The sequence below is a fragment of the Cyclopterus lumpus genome, chromosome 1 (assembly GCF_009769545.1).
Source record: "Cyclopterus lumpus isolate fCycLum1 chromosome 1, fCycLum1.pri, whole genome shotgun sequence".
Taxonomy (NCBI): domain Eukaryota; kingdom Metazoa; phylum Chordata; class Actinopteri; order Perciformes; family Cyclopteridae; genus Cyclopterus; species Cyclopterus lumpus.
In genome coordinates, this window is record NC_046966.1 from 11,899,803 (window position 1) to 11,915,495 (window position 15,693).

The following is a 15,693-nucleotide window of genomic DNA, read 5'->3' on the forward strand; positions in this document are numbered from 1 at the left end:
TCATGCAGACAGTCTGGTTGAGAGTAGGCTAATAAAGATACTTGAAGACGATAATTGACCAGTCAGAAACCCAGTTATTATACTCTTTCAAATCCCACAGCCCTGGAAAACAGATGTGTATCTAATTTGGGCTCTCAGTTCAATGAGAGCTTTGAAAACTGAGTCCCTTGTGTTTGTGATTAAACCAGCAGGTGTTAATAGATGTGAGCAACAGCCTACTCAGACCCTGTCAGGGGGGGATCACTTGCTCACAAGATGCCCTGAGATTGGTGAACCAGAAGAAGAGCGGACATCAGATTTATCCATCAGCGGCTGAAGGCAGACTGGAACAATGCCCACGTCCCTGTGGTAGTAAATTACAAAGAATGAGACTCCAGAGATCATCACTGTGACGTGAATATATAGCAGAGAAAGGGGGAGAATATATACTCTCTGTGGTGGAGACAGAGCAGAAAACAGAGTGCTATGCTGCATGGAAAGCTGTTATAGATCATCTTCACAGCCTCTCCTTCACTGCAGAACAGAGGGCTCAGTCAGCAACTGTTCAATGTATTTAGCACAACAAGTGCACAAAGATGTCCGTCTTTAGAATAAAATGTACCGTATCATCTTTTCTGAACAATAACGAGACGAGATTGGAGTGCAACACTTCAGCTGTCTTTTCGATCCGATCTCACCTGAAGTATTCATGGACAACCATTGCAAAATGGAAATTACAAAAATAATGCTTTCATACTGTAGCTTTTGAGGATATAAAAAACGGTATGTCTTGAGAGACACAGGAGACAGATTTTTATTTGTGGCTGTCTGCAGATTTTTTTCAATGTAAACCTTTCGACATTATTGCTGTCAAAGAGCAATAATGGATGGAGGACACTTGCCAACACAATGATCTGCACTGCAAAGTCAAATCAAGAGCCACACTTTAAACATTATAAACACAAGGGACAGCAGCTCATGTTTGCTCTGAAGCCAAATCGTACATTAAATTTACTTTTACAGCCACAGCTGGCATCAAGACACATTTATCAACAACTTAATGTCATAGAATGGAAGCATTTTCAGAACAGGAGTAAAGTACAGAAACATACTTTTGTTGGGAGAGGTCCTGGTTTACAGGAACATAAAACATAACATAAAAAGCTCCTAACTGATGCAAAATGTGCAGCATCTTCATGATTTCCACATTTTTACAACTACAATGCTGCTTGAAACTTAAATCGTATCTATGACTTTAAGCATGATGCATGTTGCATCATAACTGCATCTCCCTTTTTAAACAAAGGGGAGATGCAGTTATGATGCAACATAGCAGGGAACGAACATTAAGCCTTGATGTTTCATGGAATGTGTAAACAAAGGAAAATGTGTTAAACAGGCACAAACCGATACAAAGCAATCTGCATGGAAAAATACACCCAATACAAACTAATTCAGTTATTCACAGAGCTGTTCACACATTCCTCCATGAGAGGGAACTACATCCTGGTGGGCTGAAGAGTGAAATGAGAGACAATGTGGCCTTGGGTTTAAGGTGGTGAGCATGAAGAGCAACTTCCACTCATTTCCTTCTCTCTCTCTCCACAGTACACTCGAATAAACATATAAAATAGCCCAAAATAATATTTTTTTTTTTTTATCAAGTGAGATCCCAAAAATGTCGTTAAAAAATCTAAATAAAAGATGACAGCGGACACAGCAAAATGAAAATGATATGTAAATGAGAGGATATGAAAATATATTTGGGTGAATGGAGATGAGAGAACTTGTGTGCTGAATTTTGCTAAAAAATGTATTCAATAAATTAGATTGTGGTCGACATCGCTGACGTGTACATCTGTTTACTTTGTGGACAAACTGTATTTGTATTATCTGAGACTGGTGTAATGCAGTTATATAGTTTCTTAAAAATTGTCCATTAATTTGTAAAACAAACAACAAAAACATGTTTTTATATACAAGACACGATTTAATTAATATTAGTATTAAAAAACATATGTAAAAGACCAGAAAACCAACATAGTATTTGAAGTTATACCTGACGAAAGTGTCAATAATGGAATCAATGTCTCTAGGGTCCAGACGGTTGAGGCTTTGATTTTCAGGAGATTACATTCCTGATAAAATTTTTCTTCCGACAAGTTGTCACCAATTACATCTTTTGTTATTTCTTTTCTCAGTGTATTGTGATTCCAAAACATTTCCATTTACGTAAAAACCCTGAAAAATAAATGTATAATACAAGATACAATTCAAAAGCATATAAAAGGAGATAAAGTGTATGGACGAACACACCAGTCTACTCAGCAGGAAAAACAAATAAAATAAAATCACTGACCCGGAACGTTCTTTCAGTGTCCGACATTAAATAATGACAACCATTGAATACATCGCACTGAAACAAATTTGCAACATCTATACAGATAGTAGGAAGTATGAGCAGGAGGAGGAAAGCACTGGACAACGAAATGAGGGATGAATCAGCTTTGGATATTAACCCCAAAACATCCAGTTATCAGTATTGTGATCTATTGTATTCAGTGGATTTTACCTGAGTGGATTACGTTCTGCTGCTTTCCTCATATGGCTCATGCTTGCCCTCTCTAGGACAAAAAAGGAACATCAAATTTGCACTTTTTAATGACAGTTAGTAACCTCAAAGTATGGCCTTGTTAAGGAAAGTGATGACCTTGTTTAATGTGAACTACAGAGACTTTGTGGACTAGACAGCGACTGGCTGGACGAGTGCTAGAGCTGCCACTGGTGCAGCCGGAGGAGATGCTTTGCCTTTGTAGCCCAGCGACAGGATGTGTTTCTGCAGGTGTGTGATCCATCGCTCTTGAACTGACAGAGGTCCATGAAACACTTCCTCACAGAACCTGAACAGAAGCACAGAGAGGGAAGTTTCTCCACTTGAGTATCTTTCACGGTTGTTCAAATGATCCTACCCCACATTGTCTAATTCTGTAACCTCTCACTCGCTACAGTGAGCAGGTAAATAAAGTCAATGAATTAATACATAAGCCGACACTTGATTTCTTTTTATGGAGCCCCAACATGAAAACCACTTTGGTTCCGTAACTTTCTGCTGTCAGTCAGTCAGCTTGGTGAAGGCAGGGTGTGAGCTGCTGTCCAGACATGTTGCTGAAAGATGTTAACCGAAGATGGAGTCAGTGTGGATTGGATGATAGGACGCGTATTCCAGTATAGAGTGCCAGTAAGATGCTGGCGACGTAAGCACACGTCTGGTTTGAGTCCAGCAGGCGAGTCTTTGCATGTCATTCCCGTCTCTTTCTCACCTCATTTCATGTGAGGGGAGACTTCTACTTCTACCTAATAATGCACGCTGGTGAATATGAGACTGTAGGTAACCTTATTGATGTGTTATTCTAAGTCCCGTCATTCACAGAACACAAGGGGAACGTGATTCTTTGTTTTGTACTGACCTGCACTTGAGGGAGTAGACTTTGCCCACCAGTTTGACCAGAGGTGTAAGTGGGGGCTTTGGTAGCATAGCGGGGATGCTGCCTGACCGTGATGGCTGCTGGGAATTGGTGTTGTGATTCTCTTCCCCTGCTGGCACAACACGTTTTGGTGGGTGGACCCCTGAAACCACAAAGAAAGGTAATAGAAACATTTAGAAATGTTTTCATTTATCAATTACAGTATATCCGTATCTGGCTATTTTCAACTCTCACCCCTTGAGGAGCGCACGCCGGTGTCGCCGTGGGCTGCAATAGTCCGCGTGTGGCTGTTTGAGTGTCTGGATGAGCCGGCAGTCACACCCAAGTTCTCCCTGCCCACCGAAGGCTTCAGGCTGCTGCCAGCGACAGAGTCAGAGTCTGTGGACAGAGAGGGCGAAGCAGTGCCTCTCTGGGACTGAAAGAAAATAATTGTACATGAGATTAGACTGAGCACTGCTTAATACATTGCTTGTATGTATCCTGTTGTGAATTAAAATAATGTAAAGCATATTTTACAGCACAGCCCACCTTCTTGATGTAAAGGTCTCCCATGCGATAGCGTTGGGTTATTGCTGCTACCTTGACTGGGTCCCTGCGGATCAACTCACTGAGGAGTTCGATAGGCGAGCTCGCGCCGTCTGCCTTCCATTCAATGATTCCTAGCTGTCTGAGGTGGGCCCGCGCGTGACTTGCCAGGGCCTTCCGGTTTTCAAAGTCAAAGCCACAAAGCTCACAGGATGCGTCTGACAAAAAGAAGCCGAGAGTCAGTATCTACAGGACCAATAACAGAGGAGACGTTTATCACCAGTTCAGAGAGTTCCAGGAATAGTTTTTAAATGTTATAATTGTGTACAAATTAAGATGTGTGGTCTGTGTTGAACAGTGAGTTTGTCTCAACTAACTCAACTGATTTTTGAGATTTTAGGGCATGTCAGTAGAATCAGTAGTAAAATAGTTCAAAGGGACAGCAGATTAATGCCAAGAGTGCTGAGAATGTGTTGAGGCATTGCATTCTGGGATGTTGGAAGAGAGATTACAATAAATCCAGTGAAAAAAATCAAACTATGCTTCTGTCTCTCGATACTTACCAAATCCCCTTTTCTGTCTGTTGCACTCAGATTCATTCTTTCTCATTTAAAGATGTAAATCTGGCTACTGTAGTTTTTTAACAAACTGGAATAACTAGCGCATTGGTTGGTGTTGGTGTTATAGTGAGTATTTTTGTACCAGGTAAGTGTTTGAAGGATTGACTCAGCGTCCCAGTTCATCTCAGTTAATAAACATGTCACAGAGTTCAACACTATCTTTTAACAACATGGTAGTAAAATGATTACATAATGAGCTATTGGTTAACAGTGGTGTTAATATATTACCGGTGTGTGAGCCCCCACTCCTGCCAGACGAGGGTTTCTCCTTCATGGAATAATCAAGCGGTGCTGTGGAGGCGTTGGCGGCTGGTTCCCCCATCTGGAGGCTGTCCAGGGACCTTCTGGAGCCTTGAGGGGTGCACGTGGCTTTGCCTGATGACCCAGTGGGCACAGACACTTTCTTGCCTTCTTCACCACGCATCATGACCTCTTTGAGGAGATCAATCGGCGACGTTCTGATTGACCAGGTGAGCCCGAGCTGGCGCAGATGCGCACGGGCGTGGCATGACAGGGCTTTGCGGGTTTCAAACAGCTGTCCACAGAAATTGCAAAGGACTGTTGGTGGGGATTGGACATCTGTGGAATAGCAGAAAAGAAATGAAGAGGATGAATCCACACGTTGGTAAACACATAACAAACAAACAAAGTAATACATTTGAAAAATAAATATGGGGTTTATTGCTGGCTTCTGAGATATGGCACCTAACAAATACCATTTGACAATTACTACTATTTCATATGAATGGCTCTCTGCTTTACCTGCATTCAGATGCTTTGAAGCAGCAGGAGACTTCTGCGTAGGAGAGTTGCTGTTAGTGCTGGATCCCTTCGGTTGAACAGACACCTCAATCTCCACAGGCTCAGGCTTAGGCTTCCTATGAAGGGGGTCCACTGCTAGCCTAAAGCCTTTCTTTGCCTTTGGGGCCCTGTTAACAGGAGACCGAGCGTACTTTGCAGGGCTTGGGGAGAGGGATGTTGAGGGAGACGGGGCTGCAGATGAGCTTGTTGCACTGTTCATTTTGGGAGGGGGTACGGCTTCCAGCATGCCACTGCTGACCAGTTCTTGAACGGTGTCAATTGCAGAGCTTTTCCCCAGCAGGTCAACCACTCCGATCTGACGCAGGTGAGCGCGTGCGTGGATGGCCAGGCCTTTATGATTCTCAAACTTCTCCCCGCACAGAATACAAGTAAAGTCCTCTGATGTTTTAGGACGTTTGCTGGGTAGGGACACAGGTGGAGCAGACCGATTGGATGGTCGTTTCGAGGAGGATTTAGAGGGACTGTTTGAGGTGCTCGCTCCCGCCTGTTGCTCGCTGCTGATTGGCTTGAGGTCCTCTTCTTCCATGATCTGGTAAAGCAAATCAATAGGACTGCCCTTGATGTCGCTATCCGGGATTCCAATCTGGCGAAGATGTGCCCGGGCATGACCGGAAAGGCCTTTACGTGTCCCATACCAGCAGCCACAGAGTTGGCACACATGGACCTCATTGGTGGCATCTGAAGCTGCAAGAATGAAGAAAATGATGAGTTAAAGGAACCCAGACTGTCATGCTAAAAACTAATGTTACATTACTAAGTACCTCTCATAAAATGAAATAAGCTACCTGGGTGTTTGAGCTCTGTCTTGAACATACCACTACTCCCCTCACTACTTTAGCTATTTCTTTAAACATCTAGAATTTGGTCTTACCTAAGGTGATGGGGGCGTCAGTTTCCAGTGGCGCCCACAATGGTTTGGTTTGGTGCTCTGAAGATGAGCTGCTGCCTTCACTTATTCTGGACTCAACCGACATAAGACCAGAGGGGGACGAGGCGAGGAGAGAGGTTTGTGACTCTTTTAGTCTGGCATGATCCATTTTTTGTGGTGTAGTCATGACTCTACTCTCTGCTTTGCTGGAGTCACCCCTGTCCTCTGGTGCTGAAGATGTCCTAGACCCCTGCTGCTGGGCTTTTTTGAGTGGGGTCGGCCCATGCACAGAGTCTCCTTTGAAATCAGGGAGGGAGTCACCTCTCTCCTGGATGAGCTGGTAGAGCAGTTCAATTGGAGCGCCGCTGCTTTCTGACAACGTCACACCGAGCTGCCGTAGGTGGAGGCGGGCGTGGCTGGAGAGCCCTCGTCGTGTCTCAAAGATTGTTCCACAGACCTCACAAATGACTGGGGTTGCTGTTGCGAAGTTCAAATATAAATTTGTCACCACAACTTTAATGGGCGCACTTCTGTTGGCGTCTCTAACCAAGAAAAAGAACAAGCCTGAAGCTTGTTCTGTAATGAGTTGATTGAGATGTTGACACTTGAAAACAGACTTGACAACCTTTACTTATGTCAAGATTTTTAAAAAAGTGTTTAAAAAAGAGTAGCAATGAACAGACATTAGTACTGGCTATCCGCAATTGATACCAATTCTGTTTCACAAATTTAAATCTGCAGCATACCTGTGCACTTATTGTAAGTCGCTTTGGATAAAAGCATCAGCTAAATGACATTTAATGTAATGTAATGTAACTCATTGGAATCAACTTTCAGGCCTTGAAAAGAGATATGCCCACTGACATGCATATGGTGAAATGTAATATCATTGCAAATGTGATTTTGTATTCATAAATGTTCTGTTTTCATAAATAAGACACATCCTGGGTTCCATTTTCTTAATAGTATAAGAAATGTGTTCAAGAATCAAAATCATACTACGATCAAGGTCTAATCAAGGTGTTGAGCAATTAAATAAACAAGCAAGCTTCCAGCTCTTGTAACAATGTATATATTGTATTATTTAGGAGCTCGTTGATAACATTGCCTCCTACCTTGTGCATCCATGGCTGCTGACATTGTTGTGGGTATCTTTTGAGGGATTAGAAAGTTGAATCTCTGCAGATCCTGTGTCCACAAATGGAAGAGGTTCATATAAATTAGGAAAATCTGGTGTAAAAAAATTAAATAGTATTACTTTTGATGACATGACAAAAATGGGCAGATCATGGATGTTTCTGTACCTTCCTCTTTTCTTTCTCCATTCATGTGAGACACACATAAAGCTTAGGAATATTATTTTATGGTGTTTTTTTAATGTTTTGTTTCCCCCCGCTAAGTGCTGTTTTTCTTAATGCTAATAACATACACACAAACATATTTGTAACATGGGGCATCCAAAGACGCAATAAATGTGTGGTGACAGCTTGTGTTACTCATGAAAAACTGAGTATGGGTGCAGTCCAAAGCAATAATCAGAGCTTGTTATTAATACTTGCTTCGCCAGTGAGCATTCAGTGACGGTGGAGGTGTGGGAATTACCACTTGTTACTTGAAACAGAAGCCCATATGAAGACTGAAAGGTGAAGAAGATATGCATGAATTATATGGAGACCCTGTTGGTGAGAAGGGAGAGTCCTTGAACTAACTTACCGGTCTGAGGTAGGCGTGTCCTCGGCCCCCTTTCTTACGGCGCAGAGCTGACGTGACGGCTTTGCTCGAGGACTGGGCCGGACGAGTTGAACACCCAACCTTTGGAGAGGAAAAGTCAAACACAGAGGGAGCCGCCTCGGTCTTCAGTTTTTTGGTACGGCGGACCACCAGTGCGCCAGACTCAATAACCCTTTCCCCCACATAGTCCTCGTTCACGAAGTGCTCGCTGCAAACCCGAGCGCCCCGCCGGACTGAACTTCTCTCTCGTTTCAGCGCGGCGAGCCAACGACGAAGGACCGCCTGTCGTTTAAAAGGAAAAGAGTGAAAGCGGACACTCTTTCCTTCGTCTTTGGCTCGATAAAACTCATTGCTGCATCCGGGGGCGATACAGAAGTGACCCCCTCGGCGTCGCATTACATCTCGGGGTCCATTGTTGTCCATTGAGCTCGCGCTGTCACCAACTTTTAGTTAGGTGGCGAATGTGAACCAACCAACCTCATGACGTCACGGCTCTCGATCAGACCAAACGGAAAAAACACTGTTTTTTTAAATAAATTGACTCAATGTTGATAATAAATGTTGAAAAAATGGGAGATATTTGTTTGAAAAAGAAAAGTAGATGACTTCCAAACAGCTACGCCCACGGTGTTAGACCGGTTATGACTTTTAGAGAGGAGTCCGCCTTCTGCTCAACACAACGTGACACGATGGTAATATCGCGATAAACGTTTGTTGTCCGTCAAGAAATAGGTTGGCTGTTGATTGCAACTTGAAATGTTATTCACTTTAAGAATCGTCTCTATTTCCAATGATATCGTTCGCATTACAACTTACATAAAGGGACAACTCAATAGGCCACCGTTGAGGTTAATTATAAAAGTGTAAGTGATTTAAAGCGAACTTAGATCGACGTTTTCATTGTTGCACCCTCTGTTTTGATCTGGCAGGATGCTAACGTTAGCTGCGTGCTAGTTCAAATTAAACATCATTTTAGCGAAACAGCGAACAGCTACACATCTTACGTCCGAGACTGAAAACTAATCGACACTTATCAAATGTAGATGAAGGTTAATTTACCTAAAAGGTTGCACACATTGCCTCAGTACCGTTACATCTGATTCAGACACTGACCACAATCTCAGCGGAAGTGGGGGTCCACACATTCCCGGGGATGGATGTTTTCAAAATAAAAGCACTAAGGCTGACCAAATGTGACCCTTGGTGACAATCTACAAAGAAAACCAGAGGGTTCAATTATTACTCTAAATATTTGATATGACTACTTTATTTTTCAAGGTCTAGTAAATATTGTCCCACTGAAAAGTCAATTAATCTTACTGGTAAAACATACCATTTATTTTACGTTAAAACAAGAAGATAATAAATGTTATGTTACTTTTATGTTATTGAAAGAGAACTTCATTACTATAATGCTATATTATTCTTATTTTTGGCCAGTTGCTTTTCTGTTTATATCCGTATAAACTGAACAGATATTTTAATTCAACTCAGGAGTACATGTCAACCAGTTCCCTGTACACTCCTCACTCTATCGTGATAAATACAATTTCCATTTCATTAGGCCTACTAACTGGCATAAAACAGCAATACTCCTATTATGATACTGAATCTGACCATAAAGACTGAACTGGCCACTGCAGGCTGGCCAGGTCTGTAACTTTGTTTGACAGAAAAACTCACCCTTTAAAAACCTACTGTGAAATTCACAGCAATTAACATTGACAAGCAACTTACTGTAAAACAAAGGGGTAGAGCACAAACTGTCTATTTATCAAATTAGCTGGGATGTGCATGTTTATTATGTAGTTTGGTTTACAGGTGTAAACAGTAAACATCTAACTTTTCATACCTCATACAAATTACAATTATCAAACAGCTGCAAACTCTGGATCCAGACAAATGTTCTCTGGTGAGATGAAATAGCTATTTCTGACCTGAAGGGTTTCTACATTTAGGTATACATCAAATGTTACTTTTGTCAGAACTATAATTTTATATATTTACAATTTAGTGGTGGCTGCAAAGCGTGCTCTGAGCTGCCTGTTTTTTCCTGAGGACCATGAATATGATCAGATGAAATTCATTGTGGACATGTTGGGTCGGCCACTCAATTATCTGATGAACTGTGGACAAAAAAAAAACTTGCTTCTTTCGTATTCAGAGCAGCCATAACCAGCAGACCTGGAGACTTAAGGTCTGTCTGTCTGTCTGTTTAAAGGTTGTAGTGGAGAACAGCAGTGAGCCGGTGGGCTGTGTCAACAAGTTCTTTAAGAGGATCTGATTTGCTCCTCCTAGTTCTAGAGTGACGACAAAATGCCATGAACCTGTCAAACTTTTGGTCTGCATGATCAGTCATTATCTCTTATTATGTAAAACCTTACACCGGCTTGTAGCTTCGTCACTGTGAGCTAAACATTCTGTTTGCTGTCCTGGCAAGTGTAATGAGCTCCCCATTGACATCAATACAACAGAAACTCTCTACATCTTCCACCAGAAACTAAAAACACATCTTTTCTGACTATACCTTGAATAAAGAAAGTAACACTTTAGTAGCACATATATGCACTTACTTATAGTATTTTGGAGTTTGGCTTTCTTGAAGAAATTGTTCTTTCTTGATTATTGTTGTTCGAGTACTCATGGTTGAATGCACTTATTGTAAGTCCCTATGGATAAAAAGTCTATTTTCAACAGAATAAACTAAATATACAGATGAGGACTGCCATGTGATATTGGCAAAAGCTCTAGAACAGCTTCTAAATGGATCTTGGGGTGAAACAAATGGTACATTGTGTCTTCAATTTACAGATAGTATTTTCTGTTATATCAAAAAGTGCAATGTTTCCCTCTGAACTGTTGAGGAGCTAAAGTAGGAAGTAGAATAACATGGATACTTCAAGTAAAGCATGCCTACTTTAACATTCTTACAACATAAAAGTAAATACACTGTATCTAATTTGAAGTTATATATACATAAAGTGAATGTATGCAATGAATGTATTTCTAATCAACCAATTTGGTTCACCTGCCCTCAAAGCAACACCGAATACACGCACTAATCTCAACCTTTACTTTGAAATAAACCATATTCACTTCCGGGGATCTAAACTGGCCCTGCCCACTTCTTGCACTTAACCGTCCCTTCCCTCCTCTGAGTGCTCTCCTCCTGCCAGCAGCAGACCACCGCTCTGCGAACTTCTCCTCGGCTTCGTTTGAAGACAGGTGAGTTGCAAAATGTGCGTTTGTTTGACGCCTGACCGCTAAACGTTCACCTTGAGTGTCTGCTGAGCTCGAGCGGAGCAGCAGCTTCTTGTCCCGCAGCAGAGAGGCAACAAAGGACCGGGTTTACTACACCGAGCTAACGTTAAGCTAGCCAGGCAGTGCTGGTCAGTGGCTCGGCTCCTCCTTAAGTATCTGGGCCTGTTTCTGTCTTTGTTCCGGGACTGCAGCTGACGGCAGAGACTGGTCCTCGCTTTGTGCAACTTTTATTGCATGCCACCTCCTTTTGAGAAGCGACTTTAGATTGTGAAGCGTTGACCTACGGAGCTGAACTTTGACCAAGCAGTGTCTACTACTGTGGTATCTCTCTGTAAGCCGACAAAGGATTGTTAGCTTCGGTCTGGTCTTGAATCATGACGAGGAAAGTGACATGAGTTTTCTTTACACGCACACATTGTTGATTTTACGTAAAACTGCAGCTATTTAAAAAAAGTCACTCACGTTAGCTCATGGCTGCTGTGAAGGCCTGGTTGGATCAATATTTTCTTTAGTGCGTGTGTGAACGAATTACAGCCTACTTTTCTATATAATTGCAAAGATTAAAGCTTGATTTAGAAAAAAATAATAAAAATAACACCGTTTTTATAAATCATGTATCCAAGATGTATAAACGTGTATCCTCGAGCTCATTTTCTTTTAATGTATCATGGTTGCGTAAGCTTCTTAATCGGCTGTTGTTCCTCGCGGGCTTAACATGACTTGCATGTGACTTTACACGGTTTTCCTAACGGAACCAGGTTTTGAGCTGTGAAAACTGGCTGTGTCTTTTAGGCTTTTATATGAGCATTCATAATTAATATGTGCTGTATCTCCCTCAGTCATTTGGCAATAATCACCATGTCCTCTGGAAATGCTAAGATTGGCAAGCCTGCCCCAGACTTCAAAGCCACAGCTGTAGTGGACGGACAGTTCAAGGACATCAAGCTGTCAGACTACAAAGGTAACTTGGCCTTATTATTTCACAGATTGTGTTTTTTTTGTTTTTTACTTTTTATGTCCCATCTAAAATGGATTGATCAGTTTCAATACATGTCCCCTCTTCTCCTCCTGTGCTCTTAAGGGAAGTATGTGATCTTCTTCTTCTACCCACTGGACTTCACTTTTGTGTGTCCCACTGAGATCGTGGCTTTCAGCGACAGGGCTGAGGAGTTCCGCAGTCTCGGTTGTGAGGTGATCGGCTGCTCTGTAGACTCTCACTTCAGTCACTTGGCATGGTGAGAAAAATAATGTTACTGTTATCCTTGAGAAAAAGCTGGTTTGTTAAGTTAACTATTTCTGACCGTGACCTACTTTAAGGCTTGTGTATACTGGGAGCTGTGTAGGAAAATACAAATATTGGATCAAGACAGTGTGAATTGGCAAATTCTTATAACTCTGCTGAGTGAAACTGTTTTTGGCCGATCTGAAGCAGCACTGCTTATCTCCTGTCACTGTGCTTCTCTGCGTAGTCTTGATAAGTTCTGCGGTAACGGTCTCTGCATTGGGTCTAGATGTGAGTTTAGATTTTGACATGCTTTATGTTCAGTACATCAGAAGTGAGAGTAAAACTGTCAGTTTGCTTGTCCATTAATTTGTTTTGGATTTGCCATTTATATTTTATTCATTCCCTACAGGATCAACACGCCAAGGAAGCAGGGAGGTCTGGGTACCATGAAAATCCCCCTTGTGGCAGACCTCACCAAGACTATCTCCAGAGACTATGGTGTACTGAAGGAGGATGACGGCATTGCGTACAGGTCAGGAAAACCTGCCTGTCTTTATAATAAGTTTTAAATGACAGGCCACTGGAGTGCGAGCTTGATATAAGTAAATGGCGGTTGGCACAGCCCCAGGTTGGAGTAATAGACAGGAGTACGGGCATGGGAGCAAAGCAATGTACTGCTGTCGGCTGAGGCATTTTTAGCCACCTAAAAGAAAGGCCCACCTAAAAGTTGTCAATAATACTTTAAGTACACGCCATGTTGAGAATAGTTCCACTGTTTTACCTTGCCGTCAGACATCTTTCCGACAAGGAACTGAAGCCATTATATTTATCTATGCTTTTTTCAGAGCTGTAGGACTCATTGACAAAAACAGTAATTTTACCTCACAGAATAAGAGTTGCTGGTTTACTGCTACCTTGATTGCTTAATTTATTTGTGTGACTTCTGTGGTTTAAAGGGTTAGTTCGGATTAACCAAAGTCGCACAATAACACAAACAAACTAGGCAATCAAACCAGCAACTCCTGTGTTCTGCAATGTAAAATTACTAAATGTAAATAATGACTCCAGTTTCTCATAAAAAGCTGTCTGATAACCGTCAAAATAAAGCGGTGAACATATTCTAAATATGGGGTACTGTTAAGGTGATATTGATTTGTTTTTTTAGGTGCTAAACTATGTTTTGCTGCTGTCGCCGTCCACGGTAGTACGTTGCTTTGCTCCGGTGCTGCTCCTTCTGTCTATCTACTTACTATGAATGTGTACCTCATACAACTCCACTTCAAAACATCCAAGTTGTCCCTTTTTAAGCATGTGGCGAGACTGACAAACGTAGATGTAATGATTGTTCTGGGATGGTGAAACTGTTCCTTATGACTACAGTATACACAACAATAACTTGGCCAGTAGGCCATCTCAGTCAGTGTTTGTGCATCTTGGGACAAAAGTCACCAATGATCAGTAATGTCTGTTGTGCAATACTTACTCTTAATTTGTGCCTGTCAGGGGTCTGTTTGTGATTGACGACAAGGGCATCTTGAGGCAGATCACAATCAATGACTTGCCTGTGGGTCGCTCTGTGGATGAGACTCTGCGCCTGGTCCAGGCCTTCCAGCACACTGACAAATATGGAGAGGGTGAGTAAAATCCTTGTCAACATACTGCCTTTTTTTTTTTTTAAACTGCTTTGTACAGGAAATTATATCATAAATGTATAACTAAATTATGTTGACCTTTTGCTTCGGCTCTTAAAAATGTAGTCGGTAGAAGCAGATTAGTTTCTGTTTGGTTTAATAGTTGTTTTATAATCATTGAATTCATTTTTAACCTTCAGTGGTGCACAAGGCTCATCAGCCACATAGATTATTTTAAGTTGCCAGGTGCTTGGTTAACTTTGTTTTTTATCTGACTTTTCGTAATCTCATTAGCATTTAATCGAAATGCAGATTTTATGTTATTTAGATACTTTGTACATATCACAGCTAGTGTGTAAACAGTTAGGAAAACCATTTTTTAAATGAGGTTGCCTGGACAAACCCTTGAATTTATGGTTTACCCTATGGGGTATTCACACATGTACTTTGTTTTCATGGTAAGTAAAGTTCACTGTCCCTTACACCTTGTACTAAACTTGGTTCCTCCTCCCTCCCACACAGTGTGCCCTGCTGGCTGGAAACCTGGAAGTGACACCATCATTCCCGACATTGTAAAGAGCAAAGACTTCTTCTCCAAGCAGTAAACGTGATTGTCTTCTGTCGACTTCCTAATCGTAACACTTGCCTTCAGATGAGGTGTTCCTGTGAAGCAGTATCAAATGGCGTCCAATCTATTAAACCCGACAATTTCTAAACTGGTTAGATAAATCTTTAGTAGCAAATCTTTTCTCTTTGTGCGTCCAGTGTACAATTGATGGGGCAACCTCATATTCTCAGCACTGAAACTACAGTTGTTTTGTTCCATTTTCAGAAAAGTATTGATATTTTTCCTTGCTGTAATTTAATGATTTGCTACCATCTTTATTAAAACATTGAATCAATTGTGACGTGTTTTGTCTGGCGGATGTAGCAGAACTGATGTACCTTATATTGTGAACCTCATTCCACTTGTGCCCTCTAGATGGCGCCATAGTTCCTGTATATTTTTCAGGGTGCCTATAGTTCAGTGATTTAACAACTTCGAAGAATTATGCCAGACTTTTTTTTTTTTTGGGGGATTAAGTCTTTGAATCGGTTTTAGGCCCTGAGCCTGGCTACGGATCAGAGTACGTCACAAGGCGGTGAAATGTTAGTTACTGAGTTTGACTCAACCTGACATTGCCAAATGGCACTAGCTCATTGGGAAAGATTGGATTGTTCTGTGTGTGTAAACCGACCTGCGTGACGGTCCTAGCTCCAGATACGTCTTACAGAAGAGTCATCTGTATGTATCCTACAATCTTTCCATTGAAATGACTTGAGTTATTTGTGTTAAGTAATATTTTGAAGACACCCAATCCACCTTGTTATTTACTGAAGTAATGGTTGGATTATATCACTCTTCAGAGGGCACAATCCTGATTTTGGGGTCATAGTTTATACATTAATTATTGGGTGATTGCCACATGTAATTGGTGACCTCTACTCATGTCTTCAAACTGTGTTTCTAACACCACTTATTGTAATTTCAAACTAGCTCTTAATC

General features: G+C 41.6%; 2 protein-coding genes across 4 annotated transcripts; one reads left to right on the plus strand and one right to left on the minus strand.

Moving 5' to 3' along the window:
• Positions 1 to 1,293: 1,293 nt before the first annotated feature.
• On the minus strand, positions 1,294 to 9,180 carry LOC117732448 (protein Wiz-like). 2 transcript variants are annotated; one of them, XM_034535407.1, is made up of 10 exons: positions 9,090 to 9,180; positions 8,013 to 8,111; positions 7,415 to 7,487; positions 6,303 to 6,776; positions 5,372 to 6,115; positions 4,838 to 5,188; positions 3,993 to 4,207; positions 3,699 to 3,879; positions 3,447 to 3,606; positions 1,294 to 2,879 (listed from the first exon to the last, which is right to left on the minus strand). In XM_034535407.1, exons 3-10 carry the CDS (start codon positions 7,437 to 7,439, stop codon positions 2,723 to 2,725), a joined length of 2,307 nt encoding a protein of 768 aa, XP_034391298.1. In that variant the 5' UTR covers positions 7,440 to 7,487; positions 8,013 to 8,111; positions 9,090 to 9,180; the 3' UTR covers positions 1,294 to 2,722. The 2 variants fall into 2 exon arrangements, with proteins under 2 accessions (XP_034391298.1, XP_034391288.1); XM_034535397.1 differs by having other exon boundaries at positions 8,013 to 9,163.
• Positions 9,181 to 11,122: 1,942 nt separating this feature from the next.
• prdx2 (peroxiredoxin 2) lies at positions 11,123 to 15,050 on the plus strand. Of its 2 annotated transcripts, none has more exons than XM_034561260.1 (6): positions 11,123 to 11,255; positions 12,131 to 12,252; positions 12,373 to 12,526; positions 12,926 to 13,048; positions 14,020 to 14,150; positions 14,670 to 15,050. In XM_034561260.1, exons 2-6 carry the CDS (start codon positions 12,150 to 12,152, stop codon positions 14,750 to 14,752), a joined length of 594 nt encoding a protein of 197 aa, XP_034417151.1. In that variant the 5' UTR covers positions 11,123 to 11,255; positions 12,131 to 12,149; the 3' UTR covers positions 14,753 to 15,050. The 2 variants fall into 2 exon arrangements, with proteins under 2 accessions (XP_034417151.1, XP_034417955.1); XM_034562064.1 differs by having other exon boundaries at positions 11,167 to 11,269.
• Positions 15,051 to 15,693: the final 643 nt, after the last annotated feature.